General features: G+C 41.7%; 1 protein-coding gene and 1 long non-coding RNA gene across 3 annotated transcripts in view; one reads left to right on the top strand and one right to left on the bottom strand.

Moving 5' to 3' along the window:
* LOC122226202 overlaps positions 1-7874 on the bottom strand; it is an 80724-nt gene extending 72850 nt beyond the window's left edge. The window contains exons 1-3 of the long non-coding RNA XR_006205519.1: positions 7501-7874; positions 3461-3521; positions 2500-2626 (exon numbers count right to left, since the gene is read on the bottom strand). This is a non-coding gene — a long non-coding RNA (uncharacterized LOC122226202). The remainder of the gene's footprint in view (positions 1-2499; positions 2627-3460; positions 3522-7500) is intronic.
* Positions 6348-26704, top strand: part of CERS6 (ceramide synthase 6) — a 325839-nt gene continuing 305482 nt past the window's right edge. For both annotated transcript variants that reach the window (XM_042949032.1, XM_042949033.1), the window contains exon 1: positions 6348-7047. In XM_042949032.1, the coding sequence (XP_042804966.1) occupies positions 6878-7047 (170 nt within the window). In that variant the 5' untranslated portion in view covers positions 6348-6877. The remainder of the gene's footprint in view (positions 7048-26704) is intronic.

Genomic DNA, 26704 nt, shown 5'->3' on the forward strand with positions numbered 1-26704 from the left:
ATGTGACTAGATATGAATCTTGTCCTTTTGTTCTAGGTCCACCTAGCCAAGAGAAAAAATACTATATTTTACAAAGGTGAAACCTAAGTAGATTTTGCTACACTTCTCAAGATAATGTCTTCATTAAAGGGTTTTCTAATAGTGATAGGTGTGCCAAAATGGAATGGGTCAATTTGTTAAATAGTGAGCCTCCTATTATCAGAGATGTTTAATCATAGTTTGGATGGGCACAGAGAGTGAAATGTACTCATTGGCATACAAGGTCACTTCCAACTCTGAATATCTGTTTCTATATAAAGTCAAGCAATATCATCTAAGGTTACTTATTCCTCTCACAAATTGAGATGACTGGTTGAGTTCTTAGTTTCTCTTTGGTTATAAAAATTTTGCATAGTGGAAAGTAGAAGTCAGGCTTTCTGGCTAGTAACTCAGATGCCCAACCCCCTAAATGCTATTCATCTGTATGTACACATAGGAAATGCCATCATGGTTGATTATACCTGGTTGACAACATCTCTGAAGTTACAGATGGGTAACTAAGGTGAATATAATCCCTAATTGGAAATCTGGAAAACTTGGTTGTTTCTCACTTTTCTTTTGTTAGTTTCATAGAACATTTTTTCATGCTTAAAATGTTAGTGGGATGCTAACTTAACATTAGTAAGTTAAAGAAAATTTCAAGGGGGAAAATTAACATTTAAATAGATTTTGATTATTACAGAAAAGACAGAATCTCCAGCCAGTGATTTGGCTTAACTAGGAATACAAGAGTAATTAATGGTTGTCAGTATCAGAAAAGATTTTCCAGAGACAGGAACTGTCAAGGTAGGGGAGGGAGGAGAAAGATTTTCAGACCTCCAATACTTGACATGCTTGTAAAAAAGACTGTGAACATGAGAGGGAGCAGTCTTACTGGAAAATTTCCAGAAAGTAATGTATAGTCAGTTCCTGTCCATGTTGCACACCCTAACTTAGCCTAACTCCAATGCTGTGAGGTAAATACTCTTACCCTTTCTTAAGATGCCAGGAGATGCTGAGTTTTCTGCATTGCTTTGAGAGACTTGCACACCATGGGGACAAATCCTCCTACTTCTTGCCTAACCTCCTCCCTAAATATGATATAAATGAAAACCCAAGAAAGTACTACCTGACAGTATAAAATGACTGTACATTTAGGATAGTTTTGCCAACCACAGCAAGAAAGTTATATATTCATGAGAAATGGCTGCAGAAATAAACTTTGGCAATCTTTCCATATTATTCCCAATGAAAACCAGGTTTCTTTAAAATCAATGAAGTGAATGTGTTTGAATAGAATGCTTTAGCACTGTCCTGCATTTTAAGGAATATATGAATTTATCCGTGTAGTTTTAAAACCTACAATAATTGAACATCTATTTTGTACCAGGCATCGTACTATAGAATTACTTACATGATATGATCACAGAAAAATACTGTGCTCACTAAAATAAGTAGGAGTATTCCTTTGCCTCATACCAAAGGCCATTTATAATATAGCTTCTCAGCTATATTTTGTTTGTCAGCAAATCCTCCTCACTTTTTTCCTTTGGTCATGCCTTTTCAAAACCTCCTCAGTGTTTGAAGTCTGATCCCATTTCTGCTTCTCCCTCAAAGCTTTCCTTGACCTGTTCAGCACAGAGTATTTCCTTCCTCCTTTGAGCAGGAAGTCCTTGTTATCTGCAGTACACGGGCATTTATCAAATATCGCCCAGTGCCTTCATGAGGGGTGCTGGTGTGTATGCTATCTGGCTTTGCATGTCAGTACCTCAGGCTCCCCAAGTAGACTTTGTGTTCTTTTTGTAGAACAATTCCTATAGTTTTGTGTTATGCAACTTACGGTGGAAATTCAACTAAACTGGCTGTTCTGCAACGATGAGGTGGAGTCTAATGTGTGTAGAAGGGTTAAGACTCGGGTGTGTGCCTGAGAATGAGAAGTAATACTTAGCTTTGTTGATATTTCCCAGTTGCCTGGAAAAAAGGGGGTATATTCTCATATAATGTTTTATATTCGGGGTCCAAAACACACTTTCCTAAAATGCAGTGTAGGCAGTGTCCCCACCCCCCTCTGCTCCCAACAAAAACTTTTTTCACCTTTTCTCTATCCTTATCTTTTCTATTTACAGACCGACTATTTGCTTCTCATTGAGCTGCAAACATGTCTGATGAATAAGTTGTATTTCGGTTTCCTGCGGCAACTATTAGAAGTCTTTTCTGCACAGGTCTATGGTGGTCTCTTCGGGAGGTGTGCTGGGTTATGTCTGTGCCTAACCTTCCCCTGGGGGCTGAACTGAGGTCCGCATAGTGTTAAAGACGTGTACTCTAGAGGAATGTTTTGTACAGTGGGACTCCTTTGTATTAAAATAACAGCAAGACAGTCAAAAAGGGGAATTCATCATAGAGAAAGGAGACTGTTTCATGGAACCTAAAGATGGAGAAAATAGTTGGCCCTCAGGTACCATGTGGAAATGTATCTCTTACCTTTAGTTCATTCTACAGGTCTGCTTTATTCCTTTCTCTTGGTGCTGATTAGCTTCTGTTTTTTCTACCCATAGGATGAAGGATGGGGCTAACAGTTTCCGAGTTTGAAACACTAGAGTCCAAGTTACTGAAAAACAAAACAGAACAAAACAAAACAAAAACCTGCCTTGATCCACGTCCCAATACCTGAAGAAGGACTTCAATTACTATCTTCGGCTAAGGGTCCATCCCTGGACCAATAAAATATGGTCAGACACAAAATGGTATTTTACTCTACTGTATTTCTGGGGTAATCATTTGGATGGAGGGTGGTAGGAAGGTGCTAGTACCTAAAGGTGATATGCTGGACAGATAAAAGGGTAGAGGTTTTCTGTGTTGTACATGTGCATAGAGGTAAAGAGTTTATAAGCCCCTTCCCACATGTTATCTCATGGGAGCCTCGTGACAGCAGGATAACAGAGGCAAGAAAAACACTATTGGTGGGCAACTTCTACATTAACATTTTACATCCTGAAGGCATTAACGTGCTTTTAGATATTAAGTGATTTGCGCAAGATTCACAAATAATTAGTAAATTCTCTTTCCGTTGCCTAACGAAACTTCTCTTTCAAAATGTTTCTGAAATTCCACCACCTTCGCAAAGGCAATGAATAGGAGAGCAATACTAACTTAATTTGTCTTCTCTAGAAAAAAGAGCAGGTCCAGGGAAGTGTAATTTCAGTGAATCAGGAATGAGGGAAAAGGAGAGTGAGAGAAAGACAGAAAGGAAACATAAGGGAATGAGTTACTGAGCTGGCCACAGATTTGAAATAAGCTGATTGGTTTGTATCACAGGATATTCTCAGAGAGGCTGTGTGAAGCTACTGTGTGTGTACCATGGGCAGGGGAGGGAAAGGAATAAAAGTTGATTCACTAGATTCTATTGTCCTTGGTCAAAGCTGGGGCTCCAGGGTTACCTTACCAGCACTTCCTGTTGTACATGTTTGGGGACACAGCAGAACCTGCTGGACAGCAGAGAAGTCCTAGGTGGAAGGAAAGATACTATCAGGTCATATATGAGAGTGACATGAAGGACCAGAGGCAGCCTCGGAGGGAGTCTCCCTGGCTCAGCAGACCAGGCTCCACCATGACCTGATCTTCGGCCACAAAGGTGACAAGAGACCTGAGCACATCTCCTCTCTGGGGCCTACAGGAATGCAGTTGATGCCAAGGCATCATCCTGGGGGAACATCAAGAGGAGCTGAGGAGCTGGCTGTACGGTCTCATGGGGGGATGGTGATATCTACTCCTCAACGAAAGCCCACTTCAAGCACACCCCTCCTACACTACTGCAGACTTGATCAGTCCCATCTTCATGTTCACACTATTCTTCACACGAGTATATACATCTTTAATTCAATTATTTATTCAGACTTTTTTCTTTTCCTAGAAAGGATTTTTGTGAGACTGAGTAATGTTGATTCATTAATACAATAGTTTATTGAATACCTACTATGTGCTAGGCACTATTTTCAGTGGTAGGGATAAAATAGTGATAGGTACAAATCTTTAACTTTTTGAAGCTTACATTTTAATGTGTGTGTGACTAATAAAGAAATAAGCAAAATATATATTATGTTAGAGACTTTTAAATGCTTTGGAGAAAATAAAGCAGGAAAGTTAGATAGGAAGAGCCGGGGTGGGGAGTGAGTATTGTACGTTAAGTAGGGTGTCAGGGAAAACTTCACCAGAGTGAGTGATATTACAGCAAGAGCAGGTATGGATATCTGGGAGTGAGGGAGTGAGTTGCAGAGACAGAGAAAACCAAGTGCACAGGCATTAAGCATGCTGGGTGTTTTCCAAGAAGGCCAGGGAGACCACGGTGACCAAAGCAGAGTAAGGGAGAAGGAGATGAGAGAGAAGAGAATAGATGCAGAGAGTTAATGTGGAGCTAAATATCTCAGGACATTGAAATGACTTTGGCTTTCACTTGGAGAGGGATGGAGAAGCAATAGGGCTTTAATCAGAGAAGAGAGCTGACTTCCATTTCAACAGGGTCACTCTGGCTGAGAGTAGAGTATAAAGGGACAAGAGCTGAAGCTGAGCATAAGGAGCTTACTGGGGCAACTCAGGTGGGCAGTGCTGATTGTTTGGACAAAGATGGCAGTGGAAGAGGTGGTGGGAGACAGTGTGATTCTAGTTTAAAGACGGAATTGACAGAATCTATTATGGATGAGCAAGAACATCCGAGATTAGAAATCAATCATTAAGAAGATGATTCCAGGGGCGCCTGGGTGGCTTGGTTGGTTAAGCGTCCGACTTCGGCTCAGGTCATGATCTCACGGTCCGTGAGTTCGAGCCCCGCGTCGGGCTCTGTGCTGACAGCTCAGAGCCTGGAGCCTGTTTCAGATTCTGTGTCTCCCTCTCTCTCTCTGACCCTCCCCTGTTCATGCTCTGTCTCTCTCTGTCTCAAAATAAATGTTAAAAAAAATTAAAAAAAAAAAAAGAAGATGATTCCAGGTTTTTGGCCTGAGCCAAGATGACAGAAGGAAAAAAAAAATTATAGGGAAGATTAGTTTGGACAGGAAATGGTTCTCAGACATCCAAGTGGAGTTGTTGAATTGACAGTGCATTTAGGAGACTGAAGTTCAAGGAAAAGTTCATGGTTAGAGATATAAATTGGGAGCCATCGGTATGACATTAAAGGCCATGGTACTGGGTTAGATCACCACGTGAATGAGTGTAGCTAGGAAAGTGAAAGGGACAAAAACTGACTCCTAGACCATTCCACTCTAAGGGATTAGGAAGGTGAGGAGGACCAAAAAGCAGACACAGCAAATGTGGCCACAAAGTAGAATGAAAACCAGAAGAATGTGGTTTCTGGAAGCCAAGAGAAGAAGGTGTTTCGAGAGGCAGGGCCTTGGCCAAAATGTTGCTGACAGAGGTGTTGAGAACAGACCTTTGGGTTTAGCAGCATGGAGATCATTGGTGACCTTGAGCAGTCCACTACAGTAGACGGGGGCAAATGCCCGAATGGAAGTTCAAAAGAGAATGGAGGGGAGAGAAATCGGAAGAAATAAATATAGGCAGTTCTTTAGAGTTTTGCTTTAAAGGGAAGGAGTACAAAGAGGGTGGTGGCTGGTGGGACAGGGAGAATAAAGTGTGTGTTAAGGGCCTGCTCATATGCCTCTTGGCAGTGTCCGCTACAACTTACTGGCAGAACCAGGCAGAAAAGGAATGATTGTGAGAAAAATGAACAAAATACCCCTACAGCCAGGTCTGCACGGACCACTGAACCGACCCACACACGGTTCACCGTATCAACGAGGAAACGTCCTGCGGAAGTGAAGGTGCCTGGGTTAGGCCTTATAGACCGAACACCTAAACGTTTCAGATTCAAAAGGCAGAAATAATAAGCCTGTCAAATAGCAGTGTGGAGGTTCCCTCTACTGATCTGCGACGCCAAAATGTGGTCTGGTGGCATTTTCTGAGAGATTCATTTGGAGTGGCAGTTTCACAGGATAATCACCCTCATCCTCACTAGCAAACAGTACGTAAGTACCTGACTTCCCTACCACCTCATAAATTAAAACCGTTCCCTGGGCGAACCGGTGTGGTAATGAGAAGTAGTGAGAGGCCTGAAGGTCAGGGATGGGGAAAAGGCAGGGATCCGGTAGAGGCAGGCGGCTCTTGCCAAACCATCCCGCCCCAGTTCCTGATTTTCACCCTGGCTGTCCAAGCGCGGGAGTGCACGACTCCTCCGCTGCTTCTTCCTCCTTTGCCCCTTGAGCTCCGTACTTCTTCTTTTGCTGTTCTCTCTCAACGCAGGGGTGGTTCCGAAGATCGGCCCTGGCCCCTACCACCGCCTGTAGGCGCGCGGGAAGCGGACTGAGACCCCCTGAAACTCCAGTGGGGGCAGGACCCGGCGTTCTGAGCATGTGCGAGCAAGCCGGGAGGCTAGGGCGGATTCGGGGGGTGGGGGCCGCCTCAGGTCTCTTGTGCTAAGCGCGGAGCAGGGGCGCGGCGGAGCGGGAGCGTGGTGAGCGCAGGACCGGCCAGCACTCTCCAGCGCCGGGATCCTGCGCCTAGGGCGCAGCGGCTGCGCCCTATCCTCCGGGCGTGGGCGAGCTGGCCGCGTGTGCCTCCCTGCTTGACGCGTGGGCGAGCCAATCAGGACTAGCGGTCCAGGCTGCCATGTGACGGGCGAGGCGGCTCCTTTCCCCAGCGCGGCCAGAGGGAGGAGAGAACCGGGGCTCGCCGCGAGCCTTCGAGAGCAGCGGTCGCGGAGGCGGCGGCGGCGGCACAGGCTCGGGCCAGCCGCGCGCGCATCCCCCGGCGCCCTGGGCGGTGGAAAGCTCGGCGGGCCGCGGCAGCCCAAGACACGAGTGGACAAAGCAAGATGGCAGGGATCTTAGCCTGGTTCTGGAACGAGAGGTTTTGGCTCCCACACAATGTCACCTGGGCGGACCTGAAGAACACGGAGGAGGCCACCTTCCCGCAGGCTGAGGACCTCTATCTTGCCTTCCCCGTGGCCTTCTGCATCTTCATGGTGCGGTTCATCTTCGAGAGGTAAGAGGGGCTGGAGCGCTCCTCCCCTCCCCCTTCACACACTCTCACACACACACGCACACGCACCCGCGCGCGCACATTCGCGCGCACACGCACCCTCGCGTGCTCTGTGGCGCACGCACCCGCGCCCCCAGCGCTCGCGCTCGCGCCTCCAACCTTTGTGTTCGGGGAAGGGGTTGCTGACCCTTCAGCCCGGCTGCCGTTCGGGGCGCCAGGGAGGATCTGGCTAGCCTACGGATTTCCTCCGGGGCGCCGGGGAGGGGCCGTGGAGCGTTGGGGTCGCCCCCCGCACTCCTCCTGGGCCCGCTCTCTCCCGGCCGCGAGCGCCGGCGAACAAAGGTGAGCGCCCGGCGGCCTCGGGACGCGGCGCACTCGGAGGGGTTGGCCCCTGTGCGCCCCGCGGGCGGCCGCGCTGCCGGGCAGGGCTCCCGCCCGAGGCTCGTCGCCACCCACCTGACAGCCTGGAGCGCTGCGGACGCGCGGCCCGGAGGGCGGAGGGACCGCGCACACACCTCCAGTCCTTTCGCCCAAGCACGCGGATTGTGGGGACTGTGCTTCGGAACAATTCGCCGGGGACTCCTGGGCTTCTGGCCGCTAGTTGGTTTCTACTCGTGACACTATCAGGCCCACAGTCCTGGGAGATAGATAACAACAGTTTTTAGGCTTCCAGCACTCCGGGTCATTAGCGGTTTTCTTAAAAGATTATGACGAGACGGGTGCACAGCCTGCAACGTGGTGATATTAAATTGATAAGATGCTTCCTGTGAATAACCATAAACTTTTGTGCCAAACGCACTTAAAACATTTTAAGGAGTTGTTATTTATCGTTTGTATAATTTCCGGATTTGGTTGAGTGGCCCCACTGTGTCCCGAACAAACTTGTGTTACTCTCATTCAATCAGTCTTAGTCACAAAACTCGATTTTGTGTGCTGTGCACTCTCCGGGTGCTATTGAAACAAAAGCAGGACAGCGGCACACACTTGTTTTCCTCTACTGAGAACCTCGCCTCCCCTTCCTCTCCTCTCTCCGCCCCCCATTCATCGGTGAGGCTGAATTCCTCAGATGATGGAGTTTATACCCCATTTCCCACGTCCACTCCACCACTCTTCTCCTACCCCCAACTCACCTTGGTTTTGTTTCTGAAGCTTTTGCTGTTATTTTGTTTGCTGTTTCTGTTTGCCTGACACCACTCTTGAGGATGGCGGAGTTTGTCTTTTGTGTCATTTGTTGCTGGGTATGGCAGCAGAAAAAGCTTCGTGGGAACAAAAAGTATCTTTTGTTTAAGGAAGGTGTGTTTTTCAGCGGGCGATAACTGTTGCTTGTGAACCAAGCCGCCGGTTCACATGCAGAGATTGAAATGCACGAAGGAACAGATTTAAAGACGTATTTTAAAATGACTGCAATCCAGCGCAGATACCTCACTGAGGTCTATCTAGCGCTGAGGCGTACTGTGAAAAAGTGGGTGTGTTTGTAGGTTTGGAGTTGCTTCTACAGCAGATGTTTACTTACAGAAAATAGGAACTGCTATCTAACTTCGCAATCTCTTCAAAAACAGCCTCTCGGGACCTGCAGGAGTTCTGTACTGATTGATACTTAGTAGGGGCTCCACACACCATTGCGTAAGAACATCTGATCAATTCTGGACGGGCTCACTTGTAGTCAGGTAATGCATTTGAAAGAGGTGTAGTCTTAACGTTTTGGATAACAAAAGCATGTCAGCTAACGACCTTTGTGCAGAAAGCTGATTCCAAGTTCTTTAGATTGGAAAAAAATAAATTTGGTTTTGTACTTAAACTTTCTCTGCCTTAAAAAAAAACAAAAAACCAAAATCTAAAAACAAATGTAATTTAAGTTGAAAACTGGAAGTTTGTTTTTCTTCTTCCTGGACAGTTTTTTCTTCCTTTGTGTAATCTCTTGACTGGACTTAGACTTTGTACAAAAGGGTCAGCTGCTTTCAACTATCAGTCTCAGCAAATGTCGTCATATTGTAATGCAGAGAGTTTTTCAGTTACTTTCAGGCCGTTGGTTCACGTAGAAGTGAATTTCATGGCAAACTGAGAGTTTGCGATTGATGTTCAGAAGAATACTCCAGTATGGCCCATATACCACAGGATGCTATACTGACTCTTGGAAGGATGTCTACTTTGTTTCTATAGTGGCGACGGCCCTGTCTTAACCATTCAGACTCTCAGTTCCCTGAAAATCCAAGTATATAATTGCGACCAGAATTACAAGTTGTGCATGTTTCTCCTCTCCTCACACCTAAGGAGCCCATTCTGGTATCCAGCTTGTGGCCTTCGTCTCAGCAACCACCAAGGGCCTGAATTTGAATCAGCTGATATTGTTATTCGTGATATGACTCACTTTCTGTCCTCTTCTAACATGGTGTACTTAAATCTTTCTTTTGCTGTATTCTGTAATGTATAGCATGATTTAAAGAAGCCTGTTTTGAGTCCCTTTACAAAATGAAATGCCTTTGTAATAGAAATAATTCCCTCCAGATTCTCTTCCTTTTCTTAAAATTTATTTTTCATTTTTGGGGCGCTTGGATGATTCAGCCAGAGGAGTATGCAACTCTTGATCTTGGGGTAGTGAGTTTGAGCTTCATGTTGGGTTAGAGATTACTTAAATAAATAAACAAGTATTTTTAAAAATTTACTTTTCATTTTTATTTTTCAGGATTCTATTCTTTTTATGCTTCTGTTGTTACTTATTTCGAAGCTGAGAACATATCTCTGAAATACCTGATTATCCAAGATCTTTATTTCCATTAAATAGGGTCTGTAATGCACTTGTTGAGGCCCAAATTGTGAATTTGAATACGTTCTCCTCAGACTTATGTTTTTCTCTCCATAAAGAGAAACACTAAGGAATAGAGTGGATTGAGCTTTGCTCCATTAAACAGGCTTATTTTTTTGTTTGCACACCACTGTTGGGGTGTTGACAGTGGAGGCACTGGTGGCCAGAATGATACCGTGTTATGGTACCATATGGGCAACAATATGGACACTCAGCATGGTTGGTTAAAAATGGAGCAGGCTAAATTCAGTGACTTTCGACTGAATCTGTGAATAGTCCAAAGCTGGGTGGTTTTTAGCATTGCCTTTGTACTGCACTTAACCCTCGGTAGGACCAGCAGGACCATTATAGATATTACTTGATTGACAAAGTAAAAGATCTGTTGTTAAAAAAAAAAACCAAAAAACAAAAAAACCAAAACTTCATGGTTTCTCCTAGAATGAAAATTGTAGGGTATACCGTTATATTATGTTGTTGGCTTGATGACAAGGAACAAAGTAATATTTATTATTTTAAATTAAAAAAATTTAATTTCAGTATAGTTAACAGTATTATATTAGTTTCAGGTGTACAATATAGTGATTCAACAGTTCTACACATTACTCAGTGCACACCATGACCAAAATATTATTTAATAATGTAACATTATTGGGGTGCCCGGGTGGCTCAGTCGGTTGAGCATCCGACTTCGGCTCAGGTCATGATCTCACCGCTCGTGAGTTCGAGCCCCACATCAGGCTCTGTGCTGACCGCTCGGAGCCTGGAGCCTGTTTCAGATTCTGTGCCTCCCTCTTTCTCTGTCCCAATCCACTCGCATTCTGTCTCTCTCAAAAATAAATAAACATTAAAAAATATAATGTAACATTATCATATATTTTATGAATTTTCTTGATTTAATGCTTGTTTAGGCTTAGTGAGCCCTTCTCTGGAATTATAATAAGTACTTCTTCCAGATTCACTTGTTAAAATATATTGCTATAAATTACTATCTCATGAAACTCTGCGCAGGCTAAAAGTCATTTTTTGCAGGTAGAAATTAGTTGTCTAAGAATAAAGAGATTTTTTTCATACAAGTATTTTAGCCAATGGTTTCTTTCTTGTATTTTTTCAATTATGATTTGAATGAAAAGAATTATTTGGACTGTTATCATTTGTGCTCCAAAAAAACTACCATATTTCAGAATAATCAGCAAAGAAGATTCTTAGAGAAATCAGTTGCTCTCTTTCCTCAGACCGAATTTCGGTGGACCCTAGAGTAGACCTGACACCTCTTGTGATGACCAGATAATAAATGAAAAACTCATCCCTGTCAGGTTGGCTCTCAAAGTGCTAAGCTATGAGAGAACTGTCATTTTCCAGGAGGCTGACACCGGTCTCACCTGGCTCATTCACTTAAAAGACCTGCTGCCCTCAAACCTTTAAGAAACAATAGTGTCTCATTAGTGTCAGAGGGAAGGTTGGCCAATGGGCTTTTTCTTACTGATTTCCTTATGTCTTTGCCTTGCTAGGAGCCCTGGGTAAGGTCCTGGAAGGGAAGAGAAGGGGAGGTGAAGGGGGAGGGGGGAAGGAATATTAATAAGAAAGTATTCCTGACCTGATGGTTAGAGGCGAGAGGGGAGGTGTGAGTGAATGTCCGCCAGGAAAAAGCGGTGTGTCAGGTGAATTTGATTTCTGAAGGTTGTTCCTGTAAAGTCCCTTGTAATGAAGAGACTGGATGTCTTCTGATATATTTTGAAAGAGTTTGCGGTGGCCTGGATGTTTCTGTCCCTCAAAATTCATATGTTGCAATCCTAAACGCCAAGGGGATGGTATTAGGAGGTGGGGACTTTGGGAGGTGATTAGGCCATGAGGGTGGCCTTTGTGAATAGGGTTAGTGCCCTTATAAAAAAGGCCCAGAGAGCTCCTTGCCTCTTCAGCCATCTGAGGACACAATAAAAAGATGGCTCTCTGTGAACCTGGGTTATTCTCACCACATCCCAAATCTGCTAGTGCCTCGATCTTGGACCTCCCAGTCTCCAAAACTGAAAAATAATTTTCTGTTGTTTATAAGCCGCCCAGACTATAGTATTTTGATATAGCTGCCTGAATGGACCAACACAGAATATTTGGTAACAGTTTGCATACGAAAAGTCCCTTTCGTGCAGTCAACGTTGGACATTTAACTCTCTAAATGTACCTGTTTTCCTTGTTCAGTATGGTGTGATTCAGATTAAAACTATGGATCCCTGCTTTGCTGGACTGGTGTTAGGGGAAGAGTCGGTGTCAGAAGTAATAGGTTGCCTCCTACAATTAGTGACTGGGAAAGGAAAATTGGATTACAATGGCTGCTCTGTTGGAAAACAACCTGAAATCAAAGGGACTGTATTTGCAGACCTGTAGTACAGCTTTCTCATCTTGCAGAATAAAAGGTTTGCATTTGTAGGGTGCAATCCTTTAGCTATTTGTAGTAGATTGCTTTATGGATAAAAAACATCACGTTACTTTTAATGGACAGTGCCTTAGAATGGTGAGGAAAGCAGGTAAGAAAACTGCAAATTATTACAAATGATTTAATGCCATCAAGGATTAATGACACTAGCACTTTGAGTTCACTTATGACTTTACTGCCAAAAGTGTCTTCATGGACAGGGTTACATTTTTTTCTGCTGGATCCTCATTTGTAAGTGGTTTCGCTTCTGTGATGGGGAAAGGCAGGTGTCAGTGGAAAGGAAATAAGGTTTAAAGTGAATTTCTTCCATCAGCAAACCTGTTCCATGGCTTATTTGGAGATCACTGCACTGCCCTCAGGCACTGTTCACACTTCGTTGGTGAGCATGAGAATCTAGGACCATTTTGTACATAGAAGATTGTTAAGTGTTTATTACATGTGCTTAAATTCCTTTTCCTATCACCGGGCCAAGCTAGATTTTCTTACAGAGTTACGACTCTCAAAATTTTACTGTTTTTCCCCCCTCCCACCTTCATTTGATCAGTTAATTTTGTAGATACTTTTGAGTCAGGATATTGGGGTTCCAGATTTTGTTTGCCGGTAACTAGTTGTATCATTTAATGTTTCTAGGGGGGTCATTTTATTTCTTTAAAAATTTTTTTAATGTTTATTTATTTTTGAGAGAGAGAGACAAAGAGAGACAGAGAGTGAGTGGCGGAAGGGGCAGAGAGAGAGGGAGACACAGAATCTGAAGCAGGTTCCAGGCTCTGAGCTGTCAGCACAGAGCCCGATGCGGGGTGTGAGCCCACACACTGAGAGATCATGACGTGAGCCGAAGTTGGATGCTCAACCAACTGAGCCACCCAGGTGCCCCTCTTTTTTAAGAAATTTATTTATAAAAATAAGTGTAAACAAGATGGCTTCTCATAGCACGAAGATCCTTCCAGCGATGCCCTGAGAACCTTTATTCCTAACTAAGATTTTATCCTTTGGTCTTTTATCCTCCCCTTTAAAAGAATAATCTCGCAGCCTCTTGTCACTCTTACCTGCTGTCATAATTTTCATTGACATCGTACACCTTTGCTTCTGCTTGATTGAACACGAAATGGTGATTTTCACCGTTTCTTTTGGGGTTGTTCATTAGTACTGCTGTGGATGGTTGATTGCCAGGGCACACAGTCTGAAGTTGACTTGGTGCTCACTGTCTTTTTTCTTATGTTTGACTATTGAAAATGACTGCGGCTTTTAATCAATAACTTTTTAATTTTAATTTTGAAAGTAATAACAACTGATATGTATTTCCTAAAATGAGCTTCTTACTTTGCATGGTCTACTTATTTAATCCTTTCCTAAATCCTGTGAGGTAGATACTAATTTTCCCAATATTTTACAGATGACACTAAGAGTTGAGAATTTAGGAAATATACCTAGCTCACCATAGCTTAAAATAGCAAGGTAAGCATTTGGAACCAGGTTTCTTGATCTCCTAATAATTTTGGTGATTTTTAAAATTTTCTTAAAATTTTTATTTTATTTTAAAGAGAGAGTGAGGGGGAAGGAGGCAGAGGAAGAGAGACAGAGAGAGAGAGAGAGAGAGAGAGAGAGAGAGAGAAAATCCCGAACAGGCGAGATCACATTGTATATGTACCATAATTCCTTTAACTAGTCTGCATATTGTTGTTGGACATAATAGACTGTTTCCAGTTTGTGTATGTAAATCTTCCAACTCCTGATGACTTCCTAAGTAATGTTTCTTAGAAGTGGCATTTCTAAGCCCAAAATGGTAAATATCTTAGTGTTCTTGATAGATACAAATGGCGAAATTGGTGTCCAGAAAAATTATATCCATTTGCACTTCCTTATCAGCATCCAAAGTATTATCATTTGAGGAAATTTTTGCTTTGCAAGCTGAAAAAAAGTTACTGCTGTAATGTGAGTATGTTTTTATGTTATTCATTATGTTATTTCAAATATTTACTAATCATTTGTATTTCATTTTCTGTGAACTTGTGTGTGTTTTTTTATTGGGATGAACCTTCCAACTTTTTTGGTAGGAAAGTGGTGGCCTTTGAATTTTTTTTTTGTTTTAGTGCAGAATGGTCTTGTTTATACTCTTACTCCTTTCTGCTTTCAGCCTCTCGCCCACAACCTGAGTATTCATCATCAGGCAGGAAGCTTCTCAGATTCTTCCACACAGTGGAAGGGATGCAGTCAAGAGGATGAAGTGGGATAATATCCTGATTTTATTATGGAGAATGAGGCATAAAGAAAGGGCTGGGAGGAAGGTTGAGGAATTCAGAGAGAATGGGTTTTTATTAAGGAAACTCATAGATAGAGCTAAACTCTTATATTGTTTCTCTGAACGTTTGGTTGAAAGTGACTTATTAGACACTAATCGTTAGGGAAATACAAATCGAAAGCACAGTGAGATACCACCTCATACCCATTAGGATGGCCACTATCAGGAAAAATAAAAAATAAAAAAAAGAAAGAAAGGAAGACAGATGTTGGTGAGGATGTAGAGGAATTGGAACCCTGTGCATTGTTGGTGGGAAGTGTACAGCCGCTATAGAAAACAATACGGAATGTCCTCAGAAAAGTAAAAATAGAATTACCATATAATTCCGCTTCTGGCACATGCCCCAAAGAATCGAAGGCAGAGTTTCAAAGAGATATTTGCACACTTGCACTCTTAGCAACATTATTCACAATAGCCAAAGGGTAGAAACAACCCTAGTGTATTGACACATGAATGGATAAACAAAGTGTGGTACGTCCATTCAGTAAAACATCAGTCAGCCCTAAAAATGAAGGAATTCTGACACATGCTACAGCGTGGATGAACCTTAAGGACATTATGCTAAGTGGAATGAATCGGTCACAAACAGACACGCCGTATGATCACACTTATATGAAGTACCTAGGGTAGTCAGATTCATAGAGACAGTAAGTGGAATGGTGGCCAGGGGCTGAAGAGAGGCAGAAATGACGAGTTAATGTTTCATAGGTGTAGAGTTTTGTGTTTGCAAGATGAAAGGAGTTCTGGAGATGGATTAGATTGGCAGTGATGGTTGCTCCGTGTGAGTGTGCTTGATGCAAGTGCACACTTAAAAATGGTTAAGATGGTAAATTTTATGTGTATTTTACCACAACTAAAAATAATAAAAATGTAAAGGTTCACTGACTTAAAAAGGTCACTTACTAGAAATAACTGGTTTCATTTTCTAGGTTTGACAGATTTCTAGTCCTCTTGATCTCAGTTTCATCAAGCACTGTTTTGTTTCTGGGTTTGTTTTCTTTTAAAATACATAACCCCTTTGTGGTCTAGGAGAGCCCTTCTCTCCAGAATCATCTGGAATGGTTTGGTGGGAGGTGAGGGGTGATGGAAGGGAGGTTAAAGTCCAGAGAGCTCTTACATACCCGGGCCTTTTGGGGAGGTTCTTCAACCAAACAACTTTCTTCAGTCTGTGTGTTAATATGACAATTTAATAATAGTAAAATGGCAGGTACAGAAGTGAATACAGTGTCTTTAGAAAAGCCTACTGCACAGTTTCAGAGGATACAGCCCTAGGATTAAAGGCATTCTAGTGAGTTCACAATCCACTTAAAGCAAACCAGGATGATAGGATAAAATTCTAGTAAGGCGAGTGGCCTGGGCCACAGACATATCCTATGGAAGCTTTTCTGTGGAAGATCAGATCTGACACTCTTCTCTGTCATTTTAAATTTATAGCCATGTTAGAGGTGCCTGGGTGGCTTAGTTGGTTATACATCTGACTCTTGATCTCAGCTCAGGTTCTTGATCTCAGGGTCATGAGTTCAAGCCCTGTGTTGGGCTTCGTGCTGAACATGAAGCCTACTAAAAAAAATAAGAATAAATTTATACCCATTTTGTAAGCAAATGATTTAAATACTCAAAAATCTGAACATGGTTTTACTCAAATGCTGTGTACTATAAGGTAATTGATAGTAAGCATTGGCAGGTTCATATTATTGAAAAGTAGTTTTCAAAGTTTGTGCAAATGTTTGGTCTTTTTTGTACAAAACACTGCTTCCCATAATTTATCTCTGAAAATATTTGGGACAGGTTTTTTTTTGTTTTTTTTTTTTTGTTTTAAGGAGAATGTTTTTCCCCTCAGCACTAGCCTTCACAGTGGACTTCTCTTGAACCACTCCTGCTTCCCATTCCTGCTTTTGCTTTTATTACCTCAGTATTGGATTGTGTGGCTTGTTTTGGCAGGGGTGGAGTTAAAGATACACAAATGGTTTTTCATTATAGGAAGGATGCATTCATTCCTTTACTAGGTAAGCTCGTTCACACAGTGACCCAGGAATAACATGCCAGGGTCTACATAAAAGTCACATCTTATCTTTGAGGTTTTCAGGTTAGAAAGCTATTGTTGCTGTCCTGAAGCTGTGATTGAGATGGTCTCTCCCCTCCCCTTTCTCTTCCTCTTTCTCCCTCTCTCCTCTCTTTCCTTTCTTCTCATCACTTGTACCTTTAAAAACACAAGGAGGACTTGAGAGCACAGGAGGAGCACAGTGTTAAGTGTGACGGGAGGGGATAGAGAAAACCATGTAAAGTCTTGCCTAGGGACACTTTGGCAAGTATCTGAGTAAAAGCTGCCAGCTAGTCTAAGTGGCTCTGTAGATCTTGTCTTCATAGATCACCATTTCAAAGCAGAATGTAGTGACTCAGTGGTTTAAGCAGAGTGGCAGTTTGGGACACAATAGCTTGAGTGAAGGGAAATTGAGAACCCAGCAATCGGTCACTGAGGCTACATAGAGATAAGAGAGTATAAGGGCTTTATGTGTCAGAGGGTGTGTTTATTTTTGAGTGTGTGGGTAGACTCAAGGGTGACAGTACATTTAAATTGTTACTGTTTTGTACATTTTTTGCAGCTGATTACAGATGTATATCCCTAATTCCTAGAATTAAAAGGAAAATGGATGAGATATCACAGAGACTGTGAAACTTGGGTTAAAATGCACCCCCTGCCGTTTATCAGCTATGTAGTAGCAGACGGCATACCTTCTGAAATTTGATGTCTTTACTTGTAAAATGGGGAGTATACCTACTTTGTGATTTTGGAGGACTGTGAAAATCCATTTAAAGGGGGCTCAGTAAACACTGGTTCTTAAAAATACACGTTGTGTAAAAAATAATTGATACCATAATACAGTATTTAGTACCTACTTGAGAAGTAATGCTCTGAGATGTGATTTCATGTGTTAGGTGTGTTGAGGGGGGCGGTTGAGAGGTAGGGAGAGAGTGCAGTTCGTGGGGGCAGTAGGACTTGTTTATATATGTGCTCCTGAAACTGGAGGATTTACGTGTTCTGTTGAAGAGTAATTATTTAGGGTTTTACCCAGGCATTGGAGCCCTAATCCCATCAGCACTATGCCTATTTAGGGAGGAGAATGCTTCTTAGCCTCTTCTTCTCAACTGTTAATATTGATGCGGATTTTAGGCCAGTGATTTGTTTGTATTTGGGGACAGAAAACTATGTCTAATGGTGGGATTTTAGACAGGTGATGGGCAGCTTTGTACCACTTGGAGCCTGAAGCTTTCTCCGGGGGTTGTGCCTTTGGAGAAGGCCCAGGAAGATGGTCTTTCTCTGGTTAGAGAGAGACAACTCTGACTCTGGTTAGAGTTTTCACAGGAAGCTGCCTTTCAGGGGAGGGATGCCTTAGGCAAGTATGCCAGTCTGTCCCCCACTGTCCCATCTGGCCCTGATGGTCCTTTTTTATTGCACATACACTCAAAGGACAATTGATTGGGTATTCAGATATTGGTAATGGCAAACATCAATTTGGCCGTTTCTATTGATTTGAGGACCTGAGCTGAATTCTGGCCATGCCACCTACAGCTGAAGATCTAGGAGCAAATTACTTCATCTCTCCGTGCTGTTTTCAACTCCTAGGGCTGTGAAGATTAGATGAGATAACGCATGCATTGTGTTTAGAGCATTGCCTAGTTTACGGACGTAGTGTTTCCTGATTCTTTAGGTTTATTCAAGGTACACACAAGGTCCTGCCCCCCAACCCCCAAGTCACTTTCTGATTGTTGGAATCCTGATTTCCAGAAATGAGGCTTTATCATTAGAATTCTGAAACCCTCGGGGCACCTGGGTGGCCCAGTTGGTTGAGCGTCCAATTTCAGCTCAGGTCATGATCTCACAGCTCTTGAGTTCGAGCTCTGTGCTGACAGCTCAGAGCCTGGAGCCTGCTTGGGATTCTATGTCTCTGTCTCTCTCTCCCCCCTCCCTCAAAAATAAACGTTAAATTTTTTTTTTTAAAAATAAGATCTCTGAACCCCTTTACTGGCATGAACACGTATGATAGACATACCTGCTTTTTACTGTTTGGGTTTGGGTTTGGGTTTACTTTCCCTCATATCTTCTCCTCCTCTGTCTCTGTCCTTGTCTCTCTTTTTCTTCCCCTCCAAGGAAAATTCTGATACTTCTAATTGTAGTTAGCAGAAAACAACCCTTAGCAACTAAGTGAAGAACTAGGCCTTCTCTACCTCACACTCATGTAATGCACTTTGCTGAGATTGTATGTTAATATTTAGATGGCTCAGAAATATATATTTTTTCCTAGTAAGAGCCTCCCAGAAAAAGGAAAGCCTTGAGACTAATTATCAATTTCTTCCAGAATTTTAAGCCTAGTGGATTATCTTAATTTGATCCTTAAGAGAAACATTCAGTGTAGCATCCCTGGGATCGTATTTATGAAAATGACATTCAAAATGGGCTGAAAAATAATAAATACATTATTTTTTCTGTAAGAGAAACCAGCCACCCCAGATTTTAACTTCCATTGGTGTGAATGTGGCTAACCTCGCCTGACCAAATTCATTTAGAAGGCCTTTGAGGCTGCTTTCCACTTCAGGCACCTTGTTAGCTCTGCACAGCTGAAAAAATAACTCATAAGTAGTTTGCTGTGTAAATCGTTGAACAAGCCTGTAAATTTTTTTAGGCATTGATGGAAGATATCTTAGGATGATCAAATATGACATTTGTGGTGGGTTTGCCTTTTAAAGGAGGAAGTAAGGCAAAGATGAAACCACAATGCTGTAGAATGACAAATTACCCAAAACTGCTTCTATTTTAATTCGGTAGTAGTTTAATAGAGCCATAGACTTTCTACTTAGAAAGGAAATTGAAAACTCATTCACTTAAAAATATGAGTCTATTGTGCGTCACACCAGTGATGTACCAAAGTAGGGGATGGTGGGAAGGTAGTCTGACCCAGGTGTGTGCAGTTAGGGGGTACATGCAATGAGGAGGTGCAATACCTCTAGATTAAAAAAAAAACAAAATTGACTGAAAGTTGGTCTGCTTTTTATTAGCACCATGTGAAGCCAATTCTAAACATAGACTGGGAGAGTGTAAAAACACCCTCCTCACCAGGGCACGCTGCTCCTACCACTAGCCCTTCCCCCAGCCTCTGGAAACACCACTGCCAGATGCTGTTTTAGGGCACAGATGTTCTGAAAACCACACTTTGAGAAATACTGGCCCAGCTACAAAGCTTCACCTCCCACTTTATATATTGGGATCCTGAAGCCTGTAGAGATGAAGCGACTTGGTCTGTGCCATCCACCCAAGGTCCTGGCAGAACCTGGCTGCTCTGAACTGCCACGGTGCCAAAGTCCAGTGATCAGCTGGTTTCAGTTTATTTGTGGCTGTCCCAGGAAACACCTCCGTCCAGATGAAGCTGGAACAATTGTTCACCCCACCTGATCATTGGCCCTGTTATCAGCGGAGGGTGGTCTGGTCATCAGCAGCGGGTGATTTCACAATGATAATGGCTACTCTGGCTCTCCCTGAGGGTGAATGAGGGTAGTGGTGGGAAGAAGATTCTCTGGTGATTGAGATGTACTGCCTGCCCACTGTCAGTGGACCACATTTCGTGGCTTTTCTTTTTAATTTTCTTTTTAACGATTTTATTCATCTTTGAGAGACAGAGCATGAGCAGGGGAGGGGCAGAGAGAGAGTGAGATGCAGAATCCGAAGGCTCCAGGCTCCGAGCTGGCAGCACAGAGCCCGACGCGGGGCTCGAACCCACGAACCCTGAGATCATGACCTGAGCTGGAGTTGGACACCTAACTGACTGAGCCACCAGGCGTCCCTGATGGCTTTTTTTTTTATAAAGGTGATTGAAGGGCTCCCCGTTAAGTGTGGGTTGGCGCTCCAGAGGGCAGAACTCAAGTGTGCAGACACCCAGGGCCAGCTCTTGGTGTGGTGGTTCCTCCTGAGCACATTCTCCTGAACCACTGAGACCATACCCACACTTTCGTTTTCCTCCCACTTCCACCCACACTTAAATGGCTGCCTGCAGGATTGTACAGGGACTGGGGAAGAGGATAAAAATAGATGCACAAGTGGTGGTTTTTAACCAGCAGTTATTTCTAAGGAGTGCTCAGGCAGTCAAGTGGTTTTCTGTGTATGTATTTTATGTGCATGGTGGTGTTGAGTTTTACGCTGTGGAATGCTTCCTTTTGCTAGTGTTAGGTGCCTGTGGTTTATTTGAGATAACTGGGCTCCTGAAATAAATATTGCTGTGAATTATATCTTAAGAGTTGAACAAGGGAAGTGTTAAAAAGATGCCGGTGCTCGAACATTGCCTTGCTTGGAGGGTAGGTAAGCAGGCGGACAGGCTTGCAGTGTCAGGACCCGTTTACACCTGGACGCAGAGTCAAGCCTTGTAAGATCAGGCAGAGGGCACCTAGTCTCCAACTTACCACAGCCTCTCACTCCTTTGAACTTCTACCTCCTTTTTGCTTAGTGCTTCCATGTCTTCTGTTTGACTCTTCCTCTTGCTTAGACCCTACTCTGTGTTCAAATCTAAGGTAGCCTGCATAAACTGAATCTCTTGATTGGTTGACCCCCTTACCTTTTTGGTCCTGAGCCCTGTGTTACCAGCTGTTCTGTTATTCTTGCATTTCCCAGGGCCACAGCAAGTTTGGGCCAAGTCCATTTAGAAGGATAGTTAATGAGCACTATCAGCTTGTACTTTACTAATTTAATTAAATTTAATTTTTTAGTGTTAAAATATGCAACAAATAATATGGAATAAATGTTCTTTTTTTTTTTAAAAAATCACTGAATGGTTTTAGGCTTTTTTTTCTGATTAAAAAAAAAAAAGAAATCAAATTGGTTAGGTTCCACAATTGTAGAACAGTGGATTATTGTTTGGCAAGCAGTTTTCCCTTTTTATAGTTGAAGATGATAAACATGTTCCATTAAAAATAGAACCAAACCTGGTTAGGCTTTCTCTCCATCAGCCTCCATTCCGTTTTCCAGCCAATGTCTAATTTCTGTACTCAGGGATCACATCTAAGGAATGTCAGTTCTTTCAGATTTGTCTAAAGCTTTTCTGAATTGGGTGCATTTAGCTACTAGAAACTTCTTATTGTCTTAAAAAGCCAACCTCAAAGAGGCAGGGAGCTGCTCTGAATGGGGACTGCTGAGGTGCACAGTGTATGGTGATACATTTTGGGAGTTGGCACAGATGATACTTATTTATTTTGCAGGTGAAACTAACCACAGTCTTTAGTGTTTAGATTTGTGGAGAGAGCTGCCATGTGTGTACAACAAAAGGGAGCACAGAACCCTGACTTTGCCTTAAAATTCCATCTTGGTAGACCCCTCGTTCAGCAAATACCCGTTAGTAACTCCAGCACTCAAACGTGCAATCATATGGCATTGTTCGAAAAGTGCTTTATATTTCCTGAAACAGACCTTTATTCTGTAACACACACGAAAGCACAGCTACATGTACAGTTTATTGGATTATCACAACAAAGTGAATGATACACTTATGTACTTATTATCGGAACCCAGATCAAGAAACAACATCATTAGCACCCAAATTTTGGGGCAGTATTATCAGTACTAAACCTCCTTATTAGTTTTTTTTTTTTTTACCTATTTTTATAAATGAGGGAAACATTATTTGCATTGTAAAGATAAAAGGCCACCTTAATTCCTTTTTTTAAAAATACGGTTTATTGTCAAATTGGCTTACATACAACAAACACCCAGTGCTCATCCCAACATGTGCCCTCCTCAGTGCCCATCACCCATTTTCCCCTCCCCCTATCCACCCTCAGTTTGTTCTCTGTATTTAAGAGTCTCTTGTGGGTTGCCTCCCAAGGCAACCTTAATTCCTAACCCATGCATCAAAACCCATTATTCCACTTAAGGTCATACATTCCTTATGAAGGAATGTTGGCACTTGACATCACATGTGAAACCATCTTTCTGTTAAGTTTGTGCATGTGCTTGGATACATGTGTGTTCACATGCAAGATCTGATTAGTATTTGGTTATAAAATTTAATAAATTAAAGAAATTATTTAGAAAGGAACAAGAAGTGCATGTGAGAAAGTGACAGAACCATAGTCAAAACATCCCTTTTCCTTCCCACCTTAAAGTTAGTGAGAATGTTTTATAAGGATAGGCATTAATAAAGGGACATAAATACAGTATCTTTACATCCTGTTTTTAAGAACACATTAAGGATGTTAAGCAGGGGATAGGTGAATAAGTTTGTTGAAGTGCTTCTGTCTCCTGTTCCTTAGTTGTGGAAAGTTTGAGATTAGTAGTTTGAGACAAGAAGATCAGAGCTATCACGTACTTGGGATTTGAAAAAGCTATGTATTTTGAATACTAAGTAATTATGATCTAGAAACACTGTGTTTGTTTTGAAAATAATATCTTTAAGACTTGCTTTGTTCATATTTTAAAAATTATACTTACCCTGGGATGCGTGGGTTGCTCAGTAGGTTAAGCATCAGACTCTTGGTTTTGGCTCAGGTCATGATCTCATGGTTCATGAGATCAAGCCCTGCACCAGACTCTGTGCTGACAGTGTAGAGCCTGCTTGGTATCTCTCTCTCCCTTCCTCTTTTTCTCCTCCCTCACCCTCTCAAAATAATTAAAAACTTTAAAAAAACATTATACTCACCCTAAAGGCATATAACTTTTAATCTAAATTTTTCTTAGTTAAGTCCATCTTTGGCTATATTTTTTATTCCATTTGTTCATCTCTCTTCTTACAAATGCCAATTATGTTAGATGTCTTTAGTCTGCTTTTCACCATCTTCGCTATAATCATTTTAATATTTTTTTTCCATGTGGTTTTATTCATTTCCCTCTAGCCTGTATGCCAGGTGTCTCTTTCATTCGTGTTTATCCTTTTTATTCCATTGCTGTTCATATTGCTTAACCTTTTCTTAATCTTTACCTTCTCTTCTCTGGCTATTTCCATTGGCAATATTTTTGGTAGTTTTATAATTACTTCTCTGAACCCTAATATCTCTTCTTTGACTTTTTTTTTAATGTTTATTTTTGAGAGAGAGACAGAGTGTGAGCAGGGGAGGGGCAGAGAGAGAGGGAGACACAATCCAAAACAGGCTGCAGGCTCTGAGCTGTCAGCACAGAGCCCAATGTAGGGCTGGAACCCATGAGCCACGAGATCATGACCTAAGCCGAAGTCAGATGCCCAACTGACTGAGCCTCATAAGTGCCCCTCTTCTTTGACTTTTTTTTTGAAGGGTGATCATGTGACTTGAAATGTCTATAAAATTTTTGTTTGAAGACCTGTGTTCCTGTGAGTAATTCTTTTTCATTTGCGTTCTAATCTTTTATTTTGTGATTATTATGCCTGGGTTGTGCTAGGTCCTACACATACCTGTTAGTCAACACACAGAAAATACTGGATTTTATTCTGCTTATTTCTGTAAAGGAGGGGGTACCATAAAATCAGCTTGCTAAAATCTCTTATTGTTTTTGGATTCCTAGCACAATTGAATGGTTTTCTTTAAAAAGAATGTTTCATTGGTGAAATCTTCAGTATTCTGTGACTTCTGTTTCATGAGTCTGAAATATTCAGATGGCCATGGCACTGAATTTGAGGTACATGGTTTTCCAGAGCCTTTTTGAGCTCTGTAGTATAACAGTGTTTAAAAAATTTTTTTTGATGTTTATTTATTTTTGATAGAAAAGAGAGAGAGAGAGAGTGCGCACAAGCAGGGGAGGGGCAGAGAGAGAGAGAGAGAGAGAGAGAGAGAGAGAGAATCTGAAGTGGGCTCCAGGCTCTGAGTTGTCAGCACAGAGTCTGACTGAGCTGAAGTCAGACACTTAACTGAGTCACCTAGGCGCCCCAGTGTAACAATGTTTTTTCCAAATTATGCATGCTAGAGATAATGGGGTTTTTATGCTAGTTTTAAATGGGACTTCTGAATTTTTCCTCCTGTGTTTTGGCAATGTAAAACTAACAATATACAATGAATCTCTTGGTGCAGTATTATCTTGGTGGTAACTATTTGTTAATTTCTAACATTAATTTTAATTTGTGGATTTTCAAATATTTCAGCGTCTAACATGATTATGCTACAAAACAACCAGTATTTGAAACATTGTAAACATTTAAAATTATAAAATCTCTTACTCCATTAAAAAATTATTTAAAAAAATTACTTCGTGTTTTATGTCTATAATCTCATAAGAAAACTCCCATTGCAGAAAAGAGCATAATTTTTCCATTTTCACTATTTTTTCAATTCATCTTTCTTCCCTAAATGTGACCAGTATTAGCAGTTGACATGTTTTATTTTTCCAGAACTTTTTCAATGCATTTACCTACCTACCTACCTATACACACCCACACACCCCCCCCACCCCCCCCCCCCACACAAACACACACGGAAGTATAAAGTTTGTTTAAAACATGAATGATACACTCTAAGTCCTGTTCTGAAACTTTTTTTTATACTTAACATTATGTCTTGAAGATTTTCTAAGGTTGGTGAATGTAGAACCACTTTATTCTTTTTAATATAATTGCACAGGATGCCATTGTTTGGGTGTTTCATGGTTCATTTAACTGTTTTTCTATGAACACTATTAGAAACAATGCTATAACATCATTCTTGTACAGAATTATTTGTACTCAGGTGTATTTCTGTAAACTAACATAGAAGTAGAATTTCTGGGTCAGAGGATGTACAAAGTTAAAATTTTAATAAATGCTGCCAACACCTCTGAAGAAAAATTGTATCAGTTTATCATCTCCACGACACTGAATGAAAAAACCTCTCCGTTCTGATGTAACCTGCTGCAGATTTGAAGTAATTTTGTCAAACTGCCCTAATCTATAAAGAAAACAGCTGTTCTAACATGATGGCATATCCAAAGAACAGCAGATTGGGACTCTGGCTGGGAAGGAGTTTTAATAGTACCTATCATGAAAAGACCTTCTCACTTTATTTTTTTTTAACCAGAGAAATGGGAATAATAATCATAAGATACAATGAGACATTCACTCAAGTTTGTAATTTTGAACTTTGTGACATCTATTGCAACCATTTCTTGAGTGTTAGTGGGAGAGGGGCAGAGAGAGAGAGGGAGACACAGAATCTGAAGCAGGCTCCAGGCTCTGAGCTGTCAGCACAGAGCCTGGACGTGGGGCTCAAACTCATGAGCCGTGAGATCGTGACCTGAGCCGAAGTTGGAACGTTAACCAAGTGAGCCACCCAGGCGCCCTGCAACCATTTCTTTAACAAATCTTTATTTCATATATTTACACCCTTTTCAACTCATTCCCTTTGGCTTACTTAGCTAACCAGAATGGTGAGTTTTTGTTACATTCTTTTACAACAAATAAAAGGCAGTTACTGGTATAGTAAATGTTATTACCTTGTGCAAGAAATTGTGAAGGAGGGAAATCTCTCCTTGTGTGAAGTTTCCTAATAATTTATTATCTGAGCAGTTTCTTTATGATTTATCTTCTCTAGCAGAAAAACTTCCAATCAGCAAATAATAAGTAAAGAATATTCAACAAGTAACTAAGAATCTAGAACTTAAAAGAAGATTTTAAATCTACAACTTGGTTATATTCTTCAGTATAGCTGACTGCCCATAGTATCCTACCCCTGATTACTGTGTAATCTCATTGTGCCTTTCTGTTTAGGGAAAGGGTATGTTCATATACTTGTAGAATGGCAGTTGTTAAAATTTTTTATTTTATTTTATCTAATGTTCAAGCACACAAAAAGCTAAAGAAAATAATGCCATGAATATTCTTATTTTCACTGCCTGAAATTCAGTGATTAACGTTTTATATTTTTATTTTTTCTTTTTCTTTTTTGCATATGCGAAGTAAACTGCAGATATTATGACGCATCTCCATAATGTCCTTGAACATGCATCTTTTGTCTAAAAAGAAAGACACTCTAGAGTGGCTTTTTTAATATTTTTTTTTCATTTCAAAAAATTTTCATTTTTTGAGAGACTGAGTGCAAGCAGGGGAGGGGCAGGGAGAAAGGGAGACACAGAATCCAAAGTAGGATCCAGGCTCTGAGCTGGCAGGACAGAATCTGATGTGGGGCTTGAACTCACGAACCTGAGATCATGACC

Source organism: Panthera leo, chromosome C1 (genome assembly GCF_018350215.1).
Source record: "Panthera leo isolate Ple1 chromosome C1, P.leo_Ple1_pat1.1, whole genome shotgun sequence".
Taxonomy (NCBI): Eukaryota; Metazoa; Chordata; class Mammalia; order Carnivora; family Felidae; genus Panthera; species Panthera leo.